Source organism: Larimichthys crocea, chromosome III, assembly GCF_000972845.2.
Source record: "Larimichthys crocea isolate SSNF chromosome III, L_crocea_2.0, whole genome shotgun sequence".
Taxonomy (NCBI): Eukaryota; Metazoa; Chordata; class Actinopteri; family Sciaenidae; genus Larimichthys; species Larimichthys crocea.
The window spans coordinates 35,771,484-35,790,093 of record NC_040013.1 but is presented as its reverse complement, the minus strand read 5'-3'; the positions used below and the strand labels follow the sequence as shown (position 1 = coordinate 35,790,093).

Sequence of the window (18,610 nt, the reverse complement as noted above, 5' to 3'; positions counted from 1 at the left end):
GGCCAAGTTTAAAAGTCTAGATGTTTTTTTGTTTTTTTTCCACATACGTTTATAGTTGAATTCCAAGTTAAATGAAGAAAACTGTGAGGCTATTAATCAGAATTAGTCTGCTTTAATGTGGGCATGTTTAATATGAAGCAAGACTCCAAATCGTATTGTCCTACATTTCCCAGTAAGTGGATGAAACAATTTTACACGATTTTCCGATCGTTGCAAAAAAGACATAAACTCTTTGAAAATTCCATCTATTCACACTTGGCAGTGTACTTGTTGCCAGTGCTTGTTTATGTTCTTTGTGTTCAGTAAACAGTGGTGTTACTCTGCCCTGAGTCCCAAACTGCGTGACTGCGCTGATATTCACACACTAATCATGGGTGCCTAATTGGTATAGCCCTTTGTTAATTAACGCACTGCATTGCAAAGCTTTCACAGCCTTGCGCTCGCTATTTATTTTGTTGTGTCACTCGGCACATCAAAAGAGCCCATCTGATATGAGCGTAATGGTGCATCTGAACGGCAGGACATGAATGACAGCATGTGTTGCCTTTCCCCTTTGAAATTCCCTCAGAAAAATGCAGCAGGGAAAAAAACACCCTTGGCACAACTTTGTATCATAAAAGTTAAAAGCATTCCGCCCGTCTTGGCGTATAAGCTCAGTTATGTATGTGAAATGAGAATTGTGGCAATGGCATTGTTCAAAATCATCGTTAAGGTGAACGTCAGTGATCAACTGCTGTGATCAGTCAGGACATACACACCCGACTTTGAGTGTTTGGTAACCTGATGGTTTAATGGCCATAGCAGTGATGCTATCTAAAAACATCATTATTGCAATACATATATCACTTATAAAGCATGCATCACTTTTTGACAATTTACTGGTAACGAGTTCAGTGTATGTAAAGGGTCACTTTAACTACAAAAAGACTGTGTGTGCTCAGCGGTAATGGTTTGAGCTCAATATGAAAAGCAGTGATTTACATAACTCTGGATATTCAGGGATGAACAAATGAACTTTTCCTCTTTTGCCCTGGCCAGTTTAATTGTCACTGCCGTAACTGCTGCCTACTTTCAATGCCAGAATCCAATCAGAAGCGTGCTGTGGAGGTCAGCGTGTTCAGGGTCAGAGTTCAAGTTGCTGAACTTTTGTTGCACAACCTGGTAGAAAATCAACATAGTGCTTACCACTGTGGCTCACAGAGTTATCCTTAACATTGGAAATAATGGACTTTTCCTGCACAATGTTGTACCTGCACTTTGGGTGTGAAAGCTCTTCAACGGAGACAGTGATTCTGAAAAGAGTTGTCGCTGCTAAAGTGTTTTAAAATTAACGCTGAGCAACAAGAAATTTAACACTATAAAGAGGATTAAAGACGGTTAGTGATATTGAAAGTATAAAGAATGGATGCTGTCATCTTGGCAGTCCTGCCTCTGCCGCCTCCTGGCTGATTTAAAAAATCAGCAAAGACGTGGATTATCATCAAGCTATCTGTTGTTTATGCAGAACTTAAGCCTTAACATATTTTAAGCAGGAATGTAGACTCAGTACAGTTGTCATTAACAGGGAAATATGTTTATTTCTGCTGTGAAGTTGGGAATTTTAAGATGGACGCTTATGGAGATTGACATGTTCTGTAGCCAGCCTCAAGTGGACTTTTCAATGAACTGCAGCTTTTGGCTTCATTTCACAGCCACAGAGGTTGACGCTTGGTAGTTGGTAGAATAGTGAACATATTCTTACCACTGTACTCTGCTGTCAGACAGCCCTTGGTGCCCCCTCAGTGTAGAAAAATAGCTTTCACTACCAAACTGCTCTTACAACATTGTACGGAACAAGTTCCTATGAGAAAAGTGTGTTTGACAAGCACTGTGTTGCTTTTACCAGGTTGTTTGTTTATTTGCTTTAACATACTTACATATAGCACATACTATAGATTTCATGTGTGCGGAGTAGATTCGGAGACTGTACTTGTAGGATTTGCCACAACTGATACGTGCAAAATACAGTGCAGCACCTGCTCGTTACTACAGTGTTTTATAGCACTTTCAGTCACTACGAGTGTCATAATGTTTTATTGTTTTATGGGTTAAGTAATAATTAGCCTCACCATCTGGAAGATACAATAAACTCAGTTGAGCAGTATTGCATGTCATTCAATTATGCATTCAGATTTTATAGAGCTGACAGAGAAATGTAGTTCCCAGGAGTAAAATGTTTTTGCAAAAAATTCTCTTATTTAAAAAAAAAAAAAAAAAGCAGCATAGTCCATTTAGCACAGGAGTTCCTGTAGTAGGTTCTGGGTCTACAAATAATGTTTCTCACTGAGGAAGAAATCTTAATCCATCATTTTATTTAGTTGAAAAGAGAGTTCAGCCTTGTGTGTTATTAAAACTATTCCTACACACTCCAACACTGGAACACGTTATCAAGCTGTGAATCCTGCTTTGACTCAGCAGCTGGAAAGAAGACCTAACATGAAAGTTTTACCTTGAACACGTACCAAGATGATTAGATGTTTGTTAAATGTGCTTCTCTAAATAACACACACATACCTTCACTCACGCAAACTGCTTACTGGCCCACGATGACCTAATGCACACTGCTGTCTGTGGTTGCTCACTACTGTGAACTCCCCAACCTGGGCGATGAGGCACGCAACCCTGCATGTCTGCAGCCAAAGACCTGCTTCCCCTGTGTGTGTGTGTGGGTGGGTGGGTGTGTGTTTGTGTGTTTGTGGACTGGAGCTTGTTTTGAAGGGGAGAGATCACAGATTGATGATGACTTCTGGTTATCCAAGCAAAAGCTCATAGCAACCAACACCAAAAAGAACCTGTTTACCTAAACTGTACTGTTTATCATTCTTGTATCATTTATTACCCTCTGTACAGTGAGTCAGTATTATCTTTAAATCTTAATTTTTTATATAATGAAGCTTTTAAAAAGTAACCACAGATGACACCTAAAAGCTAACATTTTCTTACAGTCGGTTTATAACGTGGTGCCTTTTACTGAAAGATATCTGGGTGTATGAGCTCTTTAAATCATTGCGCAGGACTGATTTATTTGGATTCACATTTGGTTTCACAACAAGGTGATGTTTCTAACGTGACAGGTATTTAATTTAGATTAAACAAAAACAGATATTCCTGTCTGGTGGTATCTATTCGCGTAGATGATTGTGGTTTTATTTGCTCTCGTCTTTAATTTCATCTTTCTGCTCCCATTACAAAACAGCGGACGTCAACAAAGTTTAATTTGTGGTACGCAAATGATGATCCAGTTACACAGAACAAAGTTGTCAAACAGGTGTTACAGTCTGACGATATTTTATATCTTTCTTATTGCCGACAATCCAGCGATGTATTAATCCCTTCTTCTCTATCTGGTTTCACTTGAAGACTAATTCTTTAAAAAGGTTGTCACTGATGTTTTTTTCAAAAATAAAATTTTTTAGTTTTTAGGACATGTTACTCAAACTGGGGTAAAAAGTGCATTTTGCCGGGAACTATTTTCAGCTGCACAAATGAGCGGCAGGAGGGTGTATGGGGGATTGAATCAAAATAACCTACAACATAACATGTGTTCAACATAATAAAGGAACATGTCACCACATGCAACAGGCTTCGGGTGCACAGATAATATTTGATAGTAGGACTAATTCATTTGGTCTTTTCATGAACTTTGTTGACAATAAGAAAAATAAAAAAACACCACCCCTCCTTTAAAGTAGATATATTTCAATAGATTAGGTTTCCAGCCATGTGCAAAGAGTCTCAACAAAAACTTGCAGAAAGTATTTGAGGCATGCTGCTTGATTTCAGCGTTGCTCTCTTCAAAGGGACGCTGTTAGATGGCGCGACGTCCCCCTTTGCTTCTCAGGTCTCGGCCAGAAGAAAGGTTGGGGTTAGGAAGGCCCTCTCCTGGGACTGAAGGCATCCACAGCATAACACACTCATGTTCCGCTATTTAGCAATTGCTGTATTCATCTTTTCTGTTTTCCCATTCACACCGCTATCAGGTTGGACGTGACACCAACCCCTCAGAAGGTCAGCCTAACCCCCACCACACACACACACACTATAGAGTTATCTTCCTGAAAGAGATCAAAGATGCTATTGGTCAGCAAAGAAGACAAAAGGGTTAGCTGCAGCTCAGTTAGCATGCTGATCCCTCGATGTCTATTTTAACGGCCCGCTGGCGTCTAAGACAAATTCCATTACTGGATGTTAACATCTTATTAATGGGGGGAACAGACCATAGAAATGTCTCTACAGTCCTAAACAGACAAGTTAAATGTAGTTTTCCAAGGCACAAATCACTTTAAAGCACGATTTCTTGTGTAATTTCTACCTCATATGTCTTTGTGAAGGCATTTAGGGCGATTACAAATTGAACTAACGTCCACACTAATCTCCTTGTTGCCAAATTAAAGACAAGTTTTAAAAATGTCTGGAAAAGTAATTCATTTTGCCTGTGTTTGAAGTTGTCTGGCACATGGCGGGTGACGATGAATTGTCCCCCAAAGAGTTAATTGATGGAGAGGAGAAAACCTTCAGGGAGGGAAAAGTTCAGTTTTCTACCTCCCTGTCCTGTTTGAAGGAGATGTGAGTTGGCAGTGCAGGAGAGGCTTGAAGATTAATGTTGCAAAAGGGGGCTCTGACAGCCTCTCCGCTGGTTGCGGTTCTCTTGGGTGGCCCGATTGGTCTTGGATGTCACTTTTGCTACTTAATCTTGTGTATGTGAACCAGGCAGATTCAGAGGGGCTGGGGGGCTGTCCGCTTGGCAGCAACAGGAGAGACAGACTGAGAAGAATGCAAGAATGTCACTCCTTCGGCAGCTCATTTCTTTTTATTTTGTCCAGGTGGAGAAAAAAAAGAAGAAACGTATTAAATTCAATTCAGTTTATTTTAATTCTTTGTAGAACTTTGTTGTGTTGCTTGTTGCACATTTAGAACTGATTTTACAGTTTGTTTGGATCTAATATAATATTCAGTTATGTGGTTGACCTGGCAGGTTATTAATGACTGTTAGCATGAATCAGTTATGTGAGTTATATACTGTAAATAACCTGCAAGAATTTCTGGAACGAAATCATGGTAAATTCCTTGGTCTGAAGTGACTAAAATATAATGTACAGTAAATATTTTACTGTTCCTCCACTAAATATTCAGATCCTACACAAGTAAAAATACTCCATTACATGTAAAAGTCTAGATGTAAAATATTAAGTAAAAATGTGTAAGTATTATTAGCTAAATATACTGAAAGTATCAAAACTAAAGTAGTAATAATGTAGAAACGTACCATATTTTGGGATTACTGATGCATTAATGTAACAGTAACAGTATACTGCTGTAGTTTAGCTGATACTTTAAATACTATATATGGTCAGTTTATTCTATAATGGTATTTTAAATACCTCAACGTTGTACTTAAGTACAGTACTACAATACAGTGAGTAAATGTACTTACATTACACCACTGTTGCTAACCACAAGTACAAATACCTACATTTACAGATAGTATTCTTTTTATCCTCTCCTATCACAATAAAAGGCTGAATTCTGGGGAAATGTGTATAAACTGATGCACAAAACATCCAGAATAATATATGATGGATGATGCAACCATAAAAAAACATGGAGTCTTGGGTTTGAGTTTTTCAATTAGTGTAAATGTTAAAAAGGCTAAATGAAGAACTGTGATATGTGATTCTGTCAGACAGCGTGGAATAAGATGATTTTTCCAACCTTAAAGCAACTTTGAAATGTGAAATTAAAGAAAACTTGTTTTCTCAATCTGCTTATTACTATGAGTGATGAAGTTCTACGCGAACACACAAATGTTCTGACAAAGTCAGAACATTTGTGTGTCAGGACGATTTCTGTTTTTCTCTGGGCTCTTTTTATTGGTTTTATGTAGGTGGGACTATGATGTAAAAAAAACCCCAACTTATGTCACAAATGTCTTCGAACCAATCACGATTTCACAATATTTCAATAAAATTCTACACACAGTCCTCTTAATAAAACCTACCTTAAGAAATTTGATTTACTTTGATTGTCACAAATGTATTAATGAATGTTTAATGTTTGGAGATTTGATGTTTAGAGTTTAATCTAAAGACTTTTACTTCCTGGTGTTTGCTTGTGACTAAATTGAAAAAACAATCTAACATTTTTAAACCTGAACTTTGAAGCTGTTGGCTGGACGTTTCATTAGATATATTAGATCAAGTACTTTATTGATCCCTGAAGAGAAATTCTTTTGTTGCAGCATCATTACAAGTAACACAGTAGCACAGAACACTATATACAGGCATGAGGTAAAAATGGTGAGACAGTATAAACAGAATCGAATAAACTCTGAGGATGAAGAACATATGGTTCTAAAAAATATACATACAAAAATATACATATGGACTATGTGCATCCCTTATTATGTCCACAGAATCGAATAAACTCTGAGGATGAAGAACATATGGTTCTAAAAAATATACATACAAAAATATACATATGGACTATGTGCATCCCTTATTATGTCCAGTTATTTAGTCTAATCTTTAAATTAAAGATTGAAAAGAACCAAAAATAATTTGTTAAAAATATATTTAATATATTATAGATCTAAAATAATAAATCCTTTTATTGTGAAAATATCACTGGATTGTATTGAAAATGAATGGTTTGGGGTTAAACTATGAACTTGTTTTGTCGACACAGTTGTTGGTCAGTGGGTTACTTTTTGGCAGGTAAACATAGTTTCTTCTTGAGGGTTTCTCCTGTTGGCTAATCCATTTAGAGGATGTTGAGGCTTAATCCTCAACAGTAAACAGAAAGGAAGCAGTCCCACGTGATCCCAAAACACCAGTCAATTCTCAAACTGACTGACTGAAGAACCCGATGTCATGTGGAGACCGTTTATTACTATACATCTGATGCTTTGAAGCTTTTTAAAGGTTTATTTTGTGATGCGCTTTATCGGTTTTGTAAGTGTTTAGATAAATATGTTTAATATATTTGACTTGCTGAATTTATATTTACATTGAGGCAAAAAAAGCTACATTGAATTTTGTTTGGGAATTGTAAAAAAGGAGGACGGGGTCATTACATGGAAAATGCACTGTATACCATTGGTTAGCATAGCTGGCAGCTGACCACTCTAAGCCAATCTAAACTGGTCTCTTACTTGACCTTTCTGACATTTAACCCTAATCCTCCACACCTTAAACACTATTTCTGGCATCAGCTCTAAGCTTATCTAACCTGTGTTTGTTTCTGCAGCCTGCTATTCCTGCAAAGCTGAATCATCTCAGCACCACGCTGTTCACCTTCTCCTGTTTCTGTTGTCCACTCAGATCTTATTTGTGACTGACTTTGCAGTTTCCTGCGTGACTCAGGGTGCGTTTTGTCATCGCTGTAAGGGCAACATTAAATTTGCACTCGACCAAATATGGCTCTGGCAGTGATCAAACTGCTCCATCCCAAAACTTTGGTAAAACACAGGTGTTCTCTCTCTGCGCGCTGACCGTGTTTACTAGATTGTTCCTGTGAAAGACTCACTTTTTCTCCTTTTTTTCGCTTTCACACGGAACGTTTGTATTTTGAGAGCTGCAAGCTGCCCACATAGTGTCGTCACTGGAGCTGCTTTCCGCGTAAACTGTTTGGATTCAATGAGCTAATCCACCTACAGTGTTTGGCTTGGTGCCACGCAGCACACCAAACAGACCATAATGTATAAAAGCCAACATTTATGGACAACATTAAAATATTTACTACATTAATCACTTCTTACGAAACATTCACTGCGTCACCTCGTTATCAAAGGCCAAGGTTCAGAAAAACCATGATTAAAAACGCTAAGAGACATATCACTTGTGTAATGGTAACGTAGTGTAATCCACACTTTTCCACCCAGATTCGTTCTTCCTGATGCTCGCACTTCATCAATTCAAAGCTGCACTACGTGAAAGCCTCACCACCTTGTCAGCTGTACCCTGCATATGTTCATCTAACTCTGTGGAGGTAAATTCTACAAAGATCCACAAAATGGATGGTCAAGGCTTCACGTCGGACTATCTTCAAAGAGTTATGACAAGAGAGAATCACTGGTAAAAGTCTGATAGCCATCAGTGGACATCAGGGGACTCTAGTAAACAGAGCACTGAGTCTAGACCACTCGAGACGGGCATGTTAAGGTCACGCTCATAAAAGTCCCCTAGACACGGTTGCTCCTTATAGGCCTGGAGGGCAAGAGCCAGAGCAGGAATCACCTGCACAGATGCGTCAGGAGCCACTCCTCTGCAAGCTGCTACTGGGCCCCCATCACACGGCCTGGGAGAGCAATAGGTTTCATATGCGGCACATCGTGAATCAGGCTGAGCTTCAAACAACTCACAGTAGACTGTGGTGTAAACTGTAAACCGGGGTGTGTGCGGTAGGTATGCAGGGAGTTATCTTCAAAACATGGACTGCAATGTGACAGAGGTGTCATCATATAGCAGGCTTTCAAATAGAGAAGACAGATTACCCGGTGGCATGGAAATAAATCTAAGATTTTTTTTAAATAGTCTTCTTAAACATGCAACAGATCTGCCAGTGGCCACCACTAATTGACCTCTTGAAGGAATGCAACGCCTTCTCCTTGACTGACATTTGCTTTTAGCGGCTCCTGTGGGATGGGGCGGTGGGCTGGTGGAAGGCGATAGCGGGGGAGATCCTCTGGAGATAAACCGCCATGCCCCCTGTCCCTCAGACAACAAAGAAAGTGAGTGATGTTTGTCTGAAAACCAAGAGCTGCGATCCCTCTTGTTTTGATGTGTGGGCCACCTGGGATGCGGGTCTCCATCAGCACTCGGGTCGAGGAGAGAGGAAGAGAAACAGGACTCACACGGATCTCGTCCCCAGGACAAACAATCTGAGTGACAAGCCTGCTGGAATCCCACGGAAGTCACCCAACAAACAACAAAAGTCCCATCATATCCAAACGTACCCAAAGGCATCATATTCACATCATCTCAAAATCACAAAGAGTCAAAAACTGATCCTATGTTGAAAATTACCAAGGTTCTTAAAAGACATTTACTCAAATATTTTTACTTTTTTACGCTACATCACAACAATTCAGGTGCAAATAGTATACTTGCTAGTCCACTACTTTCATTTGAGAGCTATAGTTACTTTAAAACTTAACGTTTAAAATATATACCTCATAAGATTTGACATACATATTATAACATTAATAACAATATATTAAATAGTTTAAATTATATTTACTTTAAATAGCCACAGCATTAAATGCTGCATAAACAATAATGCATCTATATTAATAATCCAGTAATTATATACAGGGATCATTCTGCTATCTAATGACTTTTACTAATAACTCTGTCAGTATGTTTAGCAGCTTGGCATGTCTGTACTTCTACTTAAGGTCTTTCTCTTCTAGAGGAGTGATTTTACCTTGTGGTGTTGATATTTTTACTCACGATCTGAATACTTCTCCTGCCTGTTTAAAGTTCGATAATAAAAAGTTTTCATTGCGCTCATGTAGGACCAGAAAAACAGATAAATCCAGAAGTTCTACAAAAAATCTGTTTTAGAAGTAGACAAATGTTTTATGCATTATGCACTGAGAAAAATGTTACGTTAAGTAATAATAGGAAAGTCTGTGCTACCAGACTACTAGACTAATGGGATTGATTAGAAAGAAATGACTGTGGCAGCTGTCTGGTTCAGTGACCAATATCCTCAATTTCCACTTCTGATTAAATTACTTGAATATATTCAGACTAATTTTATTTTCTCGAATGTTCTCGTGTATCATGATCTTCATATCAGACATAATGATGCTGAAAAAGTATGCAGGGACAAGTAAAACATTGAAGTTTACAGCAGGTATAACCTTAGGTGAACCAAAGTGTAATTAAGGTTAGACTGAAGGGTTTGGTTCACAAGGGGAAAAAAACAAAACATTAGTGACTCATGAAGGAAAAATCAAGTGGAATATTAATTAGTGGTTAAGAATGATTGTGGCATGTCGCTGTAAAGTGCAATCGCTCACCGCTTGGCAGGAGAGAAACCTGTTAAGATTCTATCAGGTTTGAGACGTTCATTAGTTTTACAGCTTGACCACAAACCTGCAGGATCACATGCTGCCTATACACTCAGCGTCAGGGGCGTCAGCTCTGAGGAATCTCCTGCTGCACATCTGAAAACACAAAGCTGGTGGAAAAAAACACCTGTAAGTTACTGGGATTTACAAGCAACAACAAGACTGGTGATGACTTAATATTTGCATAAGTTTTTTTTTTTTTGCTGTGGTGAGAAGAAAAAAATCAATTATTTACAACATTAAACAAAACATTTTACTTTTATTACTTTGAGCCTCATATGTGTTTGGCTTTCGTGAGTGCTTTGAAAGTTGAATCACCGTCTAATCATCTAATAAAAGTAGATTTATATTAATAACACAAACTGCCCATTTAAGTAGAAGATCCTAATAATGTGGCACTCCAAAGAGTGAAGAAAACTGTTTATCCACAGCTGCTTTGTATTAATCCATCAAATTAAAGTAAGTTTGACATTTGAGGTTGACACTAACTGGACAACTTCGCTCTCACACTTTCAGCATAAACAAAACTACCAGTTTTCTGGTCAATTCAAATAAATTAAAACACATGGAGTGACCCACGTCAGGATGTCAAAGGAGTGCTGCACATTTTGTGACTTGTTGGAATCATGGCCTCACATATCTGGAAATAATTTTGGTCCAGGGAACATTTCTTCACTAGCTTACAACATATCAATGCATTTCCGCCATTTGTGTTTGTTTTGAAAAGGGGTGTGCGTGTGTGAGAGAGTCATGAAGTCAGGGATGTGTTGAAACAAAGAGGAAACACCTTGAATGAACCCAGTGGTCCCGTCTGATAACTGCCTGGTATCTCTCTCTCTCTCTGACACACACACACACACATGTAACATGAATGAAAGCAGCATCGATGTCTGTCCTGTGTCACTGCTCGAGGACCTCAAGGAGGGGAGCAGCCCCTCGCTGTAAGGGGCCGGGAACTTGGGGTGCCCTGCATGGAGCATCGGCCGCGGGAGGCAGAGCAGGGGTACAAGGCCCAGATGGATGTCAGGGCAACATCTGTTCCACCTCCTGGCTGGGTCTTATCAGCAGAAGTGCTGCCACACACACTGGACGGGAGAAGAGAGAAGACAGAGGGAAAATGGCATTCTTTGCAGAGTTTAAGAAAACATGCCTGCTTTTGTTTGTCATGTAAACGAAAGTTAGGTTCCCTGTCGGGTCGCGCATTTGCATTTCACAAAGCTCACAGGGTTCATTTCATTGTGTGTGATCACATTTGTTTATGCTTCTGGTAGGTTGTTGTGCTACATCATCTTTTCATTAATGCTCACACAACAGCGGGGCCAATACAAATTTAAAGTGAAGTCAAGTCAGTTAAATTAAACCTTCTGTCAAATATTTAAAAAATGCTAAATATTTGGACATTTGTCGTTTGCACAGCTACAACTGCAACTTTTTGAATGTGTTAATATTTACTTAAGAAATGTTTCCACAAGTCTGTCATAGAACAGTTTGATACTGCCAATACAATAATACTAGTTTTTGTTGATAGATGGTTATTGTTTCTGGCAGGTCAGGTCTGGTCTCACACACTATTCTTCTATTTGCTTTGGTTGATCATCACATACGGCTTGAAATACAGCTATCAGATAGCAGATAATACATAATGCATCCATTTTGTGATTATTGGGGGACATAAATGCAAACAGCAGTGACAACACACACACAGGCATCTACTACTTTACTTTTTAAGGAGGCATGCAGAGAGTGAAAAGATAAACAGTGGAAATATGTACGAGAATAAGATATAAAAAATCGCACATGGCTTCATTCATTCTGTTAGTTTTAATCCTAAAATGAACACAGACCATGTTTAAATACGATTCCCCCGTGCTCTCAGCGACATGTGCACACACTGTAACTAGATTGTGAAACAAAGATCAGTTATGACGTGAATGCAGAACTCTTTGTCAGAAAATCAAAACCAAAAACACAAACGATTAAAAAAACTATGCTGGAGGCTGCAGCTTTGAATGTTGGAGGAACCGTTTGTGGTTGGCAGGTTTGAACTCTGCTGCTGTAAGTTTAGTTTGCTTTTAGTGTGGGGTCATTCTGTACATGCAGAATCTTAAAAAGCACCGCTCTGGGATATCTGCATGTTTTTTTTTAAACAAATCACACTTTATATTGCTGACGACAATTAGACTTGCCATAGTTTTCTATATTCCTCGTAGTGTTTTTCCTCCCTTCCAGGCAGTCATTAATTACCATTCATTTCAGTGAATTATAAAAATCAACTTGCTGAGACTTGAAAGTTTCTTGAGATACTGTATCCATCACAGTAAACATCAAGTCTCCATTACTGTTGCTTGGTAATGAAACTGAGCGCAGGCAGATTGGAAAAGTCTGGACTGTATTACCACACAACAACAACAACAGTATAACTTTCTTCTTATCTGTAAGCCACACAGAGGATCTGCCGCCAACATGAAAAGGAGAAAAAACTCCCTCAACACCACAGCCAGACATCAGCAATTAAACAGGTAGAGCAGGTAAAGGTTCAGCGTGGGAGGAGAGGACTGGCTGCATCTTTTCAGGGGAAATAAAATCAACTGTACAGGCAGAGAGAGAGAGAGAGAGAGAGAGAGAGAGAGAGAGAGAGAGAGAGAGAGAGAGAGAGAGAAGGGGGGAGGGGGTGGGGGTGGCAGAGTGGAAGACGGTCCCGTCTCTCTCTCGCTGCTTCACTGAGGTCCTGGCCTCTTCCCTTCCCTTGGGCATCCTGGATGCCCATGCTGAGGGAGGGCTGCTTTGGCGTGACCAAAGGGAAGCAGAGCGAGTAAGAGAGAGACAGAGAGAAGGAGAGAACCTGAGGAAAAAAGAAACAGTAAGAAGAGAGAAAGATAGAGAGGACTCCAAAAAAAAAAAAAAATAAAATAACAGAGAGAAAGTGAGAGCGACAGGAAGAAGAAGGGGGGAGCGAGACGAGCGCAGCAGCCCATGGTTTGTCTCAGGGCTGCAGCAGCTTCCAGAGCTGGTGTGCAGCAGACTGAAGAGAAGCACGTCTGCCCCAGAGGCAGAGACTGGAAAACAGGATCAAAGAGTCGCCAGGGCAACCTGCATGACACACATTGTATTAAAGCCACACGGTTAATTTGAAAGAGATGGAAGAAGGGCAAAAGGAGAAGAAAAGGGGAGGTAGAGGTAGCACAGAGTAGAGTATATTTATCAGGAACTCCTGTCTCACTCGGTTAACTTTCCACTCAAAACTTTCTTCAGCTGCTAGACTATGAGAGCTTTTTTTTTTTTTTTGCCTCAACCTTCACTGGCTCATCTGGGTTTTCCAGATTATCTTTCAGGTCAAAATCAGAGACAGTGTCAGAAAAATGTTTCCAGAACTGGATGCAAACACTTAACTCGTCATACATGTCATACCTGGAAATTCAAACCTGGTCTGACTGAATTTCTACTTTCACAAAGAGATAAAATGCCACAGATACGAGCTACATAATTCACTAATTATTCTGCGGAGACAGAAACCCTTAATATGGTTTAACCTAACCTTAATCCATACTCATGATAAGGTTACACATAAAAAGTAGACCCACTATGGCATTCAGTGTCATTTTAACAAGCAAGCAAGTATTCAAAATATAAAAAACAAAGACAATATTCACATTTTTATAACTTTAATTGCCATTTTAAACAATGCACATAATTGAAAAACAAAAAAACAAAACAAAAATACATAAAGAAAAAAAAAACAGGCTGCAGTGAATGTTTCAAAAACCTATGTGCGAGGAGATGATATGCAAAAACATTGGTATAATTTGTAGCTGATGGACTTAGTTTGCATTCAAGACACTGAATGCTTCTGTTCATCCAGATTGTAAAAAACTACCTGGCAGATCTCACATCAGATACAAAAGTGATTAAACCTCTAAAGAAAATCTGGCAATATGCTGAACAAAACAAGACAGGAGGTGTGAACATTGTACATTACTGGAAAACACGTCTCGAGGATGACGACACACCTGTGGCACAATCAGTATGACTTGTTTTAGAGGTGTGTGGAGTCCACACAAGGCCAGCCGGGCTTGAAAGATGGGATGTGGGATAAAAACTTCATGCAGTAATGAGGACAGGGAGTGTAGCTGGAGTGGAGGGGCAGTGTTGGTTGGGACTGGCTGGATGAGGTGGGGTGGGGGTCTGCGATAAACAGCAGACAGGGAGGGGTCTTCACAGACAGTTGGAAGGCATTAGGGTGTCGGACAGGGACTTGTCAGATGCAGCTGTTGCTGCAGCTGATTGATAGAGTTTGTATTCCACCCTGATGGGAGGCTGGAGTCGCTTGCCAGCGTTGAGATTATGTCAACAGAAAAAAGAAATGTAGAAAAACAAACAAACAAAAAAAAGACATTTACTTAACACTGAAATAAAACTAAATCCATCACATTTCTCTATCTTGTGGCTACATCCAGCCTGGTCAATCATCGCGGTTGTGTTTTTTTGTTTTTTTGATTTTTTGGTCTTTGATTTGAAAGAATTCATAAGTGTGGTATGATATATAAAAAATCTGAACGGAGCTCTACGAGTTAACATACAGAGCTATAAAATATATCCTAAGTTGCACATTTATAAAAGCATTCAGACTTGTTCCCACTTTCTCCAAACGGACTCACATCTCCATAAAATCACATAGCACTAAGTCACAGGATTAGTAGTACTTGTGTATGGCTGCACAGGAGGGTACACAGCAGTATGCTTGTTTGCATGTACATAATACTCCATGGAGATACTCAGACTATACTATTCAGATTAGATATTCAGACACGGTGTGACACACCGATATGTAACTACCGTACATAACACAAGGCTTTGGACTAAGCACTTCAATCACACAACGACATTTGTTGTTACCGAGTCAAAAGGAGAAGCACACTTGACAGTCATACAGTACTTCTCAGAAAGAACATCAACAGTGCCCACCCAAACATCCTGTAAAGTAATTACTAGAGATGTTAAACATATCTACAGACAACCTGGGCTCCACTTTGTGTGTGTGTGTGTGTGTGTGTGTGTGTGTGTTAGTGTCCAATCATGACTGAAGGAATGCCAAATGTCCCACATGCCACTGATTTAATCACAATGGCACAGACAGTAGTAAACAAGATTTCCATTTCTGGCAAAGTTCGATGATTTTTCTTGACAATCTGCGTTACATCAGGTGGGTTTAATGGCAGCTCTCCTCTGTCAGGTTGTAGTGGCTGACCGTTGCTTGTGCACACTCTTACAATTTTGAAAAACGAGAGCGTGTGCAGTGAAGGGAGGATAACATACAATGACAACACACTTCTCAAAGAGAGAGGACAACAGCTGCGGTATTTTCTCGTGTGTTTGTGTCTGTGCATGAGTGTGTGTACATGGGCACCAGCAGGATGTGGCGTTTCTTCGTCGTCAGCCGCTGATGTCTCTTTAGCATTAGCAGCGTTAGCATCATATCCTTGCAGGCTCTGTGTCTTTGTCCTCCAACAGGCTAATGAATTGACCAAAGATCTCCTTCACTGCCTCCATGTTGTCAGCAGTGCTGCCCTCCAGGATCCACCGCTTCCCTCTAGCAAGTGGCTCCAGCTCAAAGTACTTCTTGACCTGTCGCAAATAAAACGAGAATGCAGTCAGTCAAAACATTAACATTAAATATATATGTTTAATCGTATTTACGTGGGAAAAAATAAATATCAGCAATTACGTTTTCATGAAGTTCAAATAAATTAACAGCAATATCAGTGAAGAAAAGCCCTGGTTTTAAAAGACATTTAAGTATTTACAGGCCGGGCTCTTCGTAATGTTATTGGCAAGGGCTCTGTGCATCATCACTTCCAACATTTCAGTTTTCCATGTGTTCCCTTCACATAATCACTCACAAATACATGAAAGCACAGCCATTACGTTGTCCGAAAACAGCTTTGTGTCCAGAACACATCCGAAGTTAAGAAATAAACAAATATATAAAACGAAATCAAAGAAAACAGTCTTCTTATCTAAGAACTTTTGTTGGCATGACACTTCTTTGTTATAGTTATAAAGTTCATATGCAGGCTTTTAGCAGCTCATGACAGTCCGGTTGAGGAGAGAACCAGAACCAGCTGTTACGTGAAAACAAATCTCAACAGAGGGAAACGATGTTTTAGACCTCCACTGAAGGTACTGCAGGTTGTTAGGGTTTCTGACATTTTCAAGCTGAGAGTAATGGAAGCAATTTCGTTTGCCCGATGTGAACAAAGTTCAGCCATCTCCTCCTGTTTGTCTGATAGCCAGTGAAGAATGTACAGAGACAAATGTGTACTGTCAGCAGCTCTGAGAAAAAATCACAATGCTAATAATGTCTCTGATGCAACAGAAGTACAATGTCATGCATATTGATTTATATTTATCAGTTTCATGTTTTATCATATACATGACAATAAACAGTTGAATTAAGAATATGGACGTGTTAAGTAGAAGTATTCCTCCTTTAAGAAGGTGATGAAGACACTGAAATCCAAACTATTTCCTCATCTTCACCTGGTAAATTATATGGAGCTTGACGATGCATTTCGAAATCCTGCTGGTTTCTTGTACTGATTACTGTAATCTGGATTTCACATTGAGTATTGGAAAGGGGACATTCATGAATCACTGCAGAAATAACAGTGCTGAAAGCCTTGTAAAACATTAGATGACTGGCAGTTATGAATTTAATCACAATCTGTTCAGATAATGTCTCTGCATATTTCTGCAAACAAAGACTAATGATTAAACAATGACAGCCTCAGTATTCTGTCTTTTCCAATACAAGAGACAAATGCATCTGTGCACCCTGTAAACACCACCAGATCCACACAGGTGCCCGTCACGCAGTCAAATGACTTTTCAACTTCAAGTGAAATTGCTTTTGTCTAGACCGTGCTGGGCTGTCTAGCTGTGCCATGGTGTGTGGCATGAAGAGGATGGGGAGGGGGGTGGAGGAAGAGAAGGAGGAGGAGAGGAGGGTGGGTATTCTTTGTGTCTGCTCAAATCCAGCCAGCCATGCCAGTGAGTGGGAGAGCGAGCGGTGTCTCTGCCCCTGAGCAGAGTCTCTGTCCGGGTGTAATGTGAGTGTAATGACAGATTAAGTCACCTCAGCCACGTTTGGCTCAGAGGCCTGGCTAGAAAGCCGAGCGGACCCAAACAGTGTTAACAAATCTGTCTGGGTAACTTGAGCTGCCCTAGTCCAGGCTCTAGCTCAAGACCTAGACTGCAGACGATGCGGCTGGCTGCCTGTCTGGCTGGCTGGCTCACTTGTCTGCCTGTAGCCAAGGCCCTCTTCTGGAAGACTCTGGCCCCTGCACTGGCAGACAGTCAAAAGGCCAGCAGTGACCTCTGTGCAAGTGCAGACAGGCTCAATCTTCTCTCACTTCCCCTCCTTTCCTCACGGGCCAACAGAACACACCCAGGGGCTTCTCACAGTGTGGCAGATGCCTTCTATCGTTGGTCAGATCAGTTGTCTGATACCAGATGACTTATCAAGTTTTCATTGCAGCTTTGCAGTTGTGCAGTCAAGATGACATGAGTATGATTGTTACATACCAAAGAATCCCCCATTTATTTAATACCTAGTTGGAATGAGCTCCTTCCTACGGGCCACATTACATTGACAGGGCAGATCCAATCCAGAGATTTTAATCATACAACAGTTGGACAGGATACGTCACCAAATGCTCTGTCTCAGTGTTACATGACCAAAGGAACCCCATGACCCATGAACAGCCGGGAGCATCCACACTGGCAGTCAACAGTGTGGCCCAAACCAGTTTCTCTGAGATTAAGTCCTCCTAAGCACACTTATGCTTGCTTAAGGAATTGCGTGAGGCAGTGGGAAGGGTAAGCCACACAAGACGTGGGTTGCCAGATGGCTCCTAGGATGACCACTGGGTCATCCAGTCTAGCTTCTTCTAGGTCATACAGACTGGGGGCCATGTATTTTGCATGGGAGAAAGCGGCTTATAGATGCATAAGGGTGTCAAAAAATCTTTAATCACCTGTGTCTGTGTCAACTGTATTCCCGCTGCTGGAATCCAGCCACGCTAGGCACCAGGGTATACTAATGTGGGGAGAGCCATAAAACTCAGGAAAGAAGAACTCTTTGGCAACAGGCCTGAATACTTTCAATGACTTTTGAGTCTGACTAGATGTGCAAATTGTATAGTGCAAAGACTGATAACTTGAATGGTTTTTATATGTATTGTCTTATTCTAAGAATAAGAGAATAAGAATAACCGAATAACAGAAATTTATCACCAATTTTAACAAGGTGGAAGAGTGCTCAATCACACCTATTGGTCCACTTTCAAAAGACACACAAATAAAAAATTGTTTTATAAGTTTTTTTTGAATTGAGGTTTAATCTGAGATTTGTCATACTACATCAGTGAAATCCTGGTCTCACCTCCTGAATATAAAAAGATGACACCCATTCTCTGTGTTTGTGGACGGCTTCTAACA

At 40.1% G+C, this 18,610-nt stretch overlaps 1 protein-coding gene across 2 annotated transcripts in view; it reads right to left on the bottom strand.

Annotated features, from left to right (window-relative positions):
• Nucleotides 1-13,764: 13,764 nt before the first annotated feature.
• LOC104922979 (ADP-ribosylation factor-like protein 15) overlaps nucleotides 13,765-18,610 on the bottom strand; it is a 94,188-nt gene continuing 89,342 nt past the window's right edge. For both annotated transcript variants that reach the window (XM_010735947.3, XM_010735946.3), the window contains exon 5: nucleotides 13,765-15,736. In XM_010735947.3, the coding sequence (XP_010734249.1) occupies nucleotides 15,584-15,736 (153 nt within the window). In that variant the 3' untranslated portion in view covers nucleotides 13,765-15,583. The remainder of the gene's footprint in view (nucleotides 15,737-18,610) is intronic.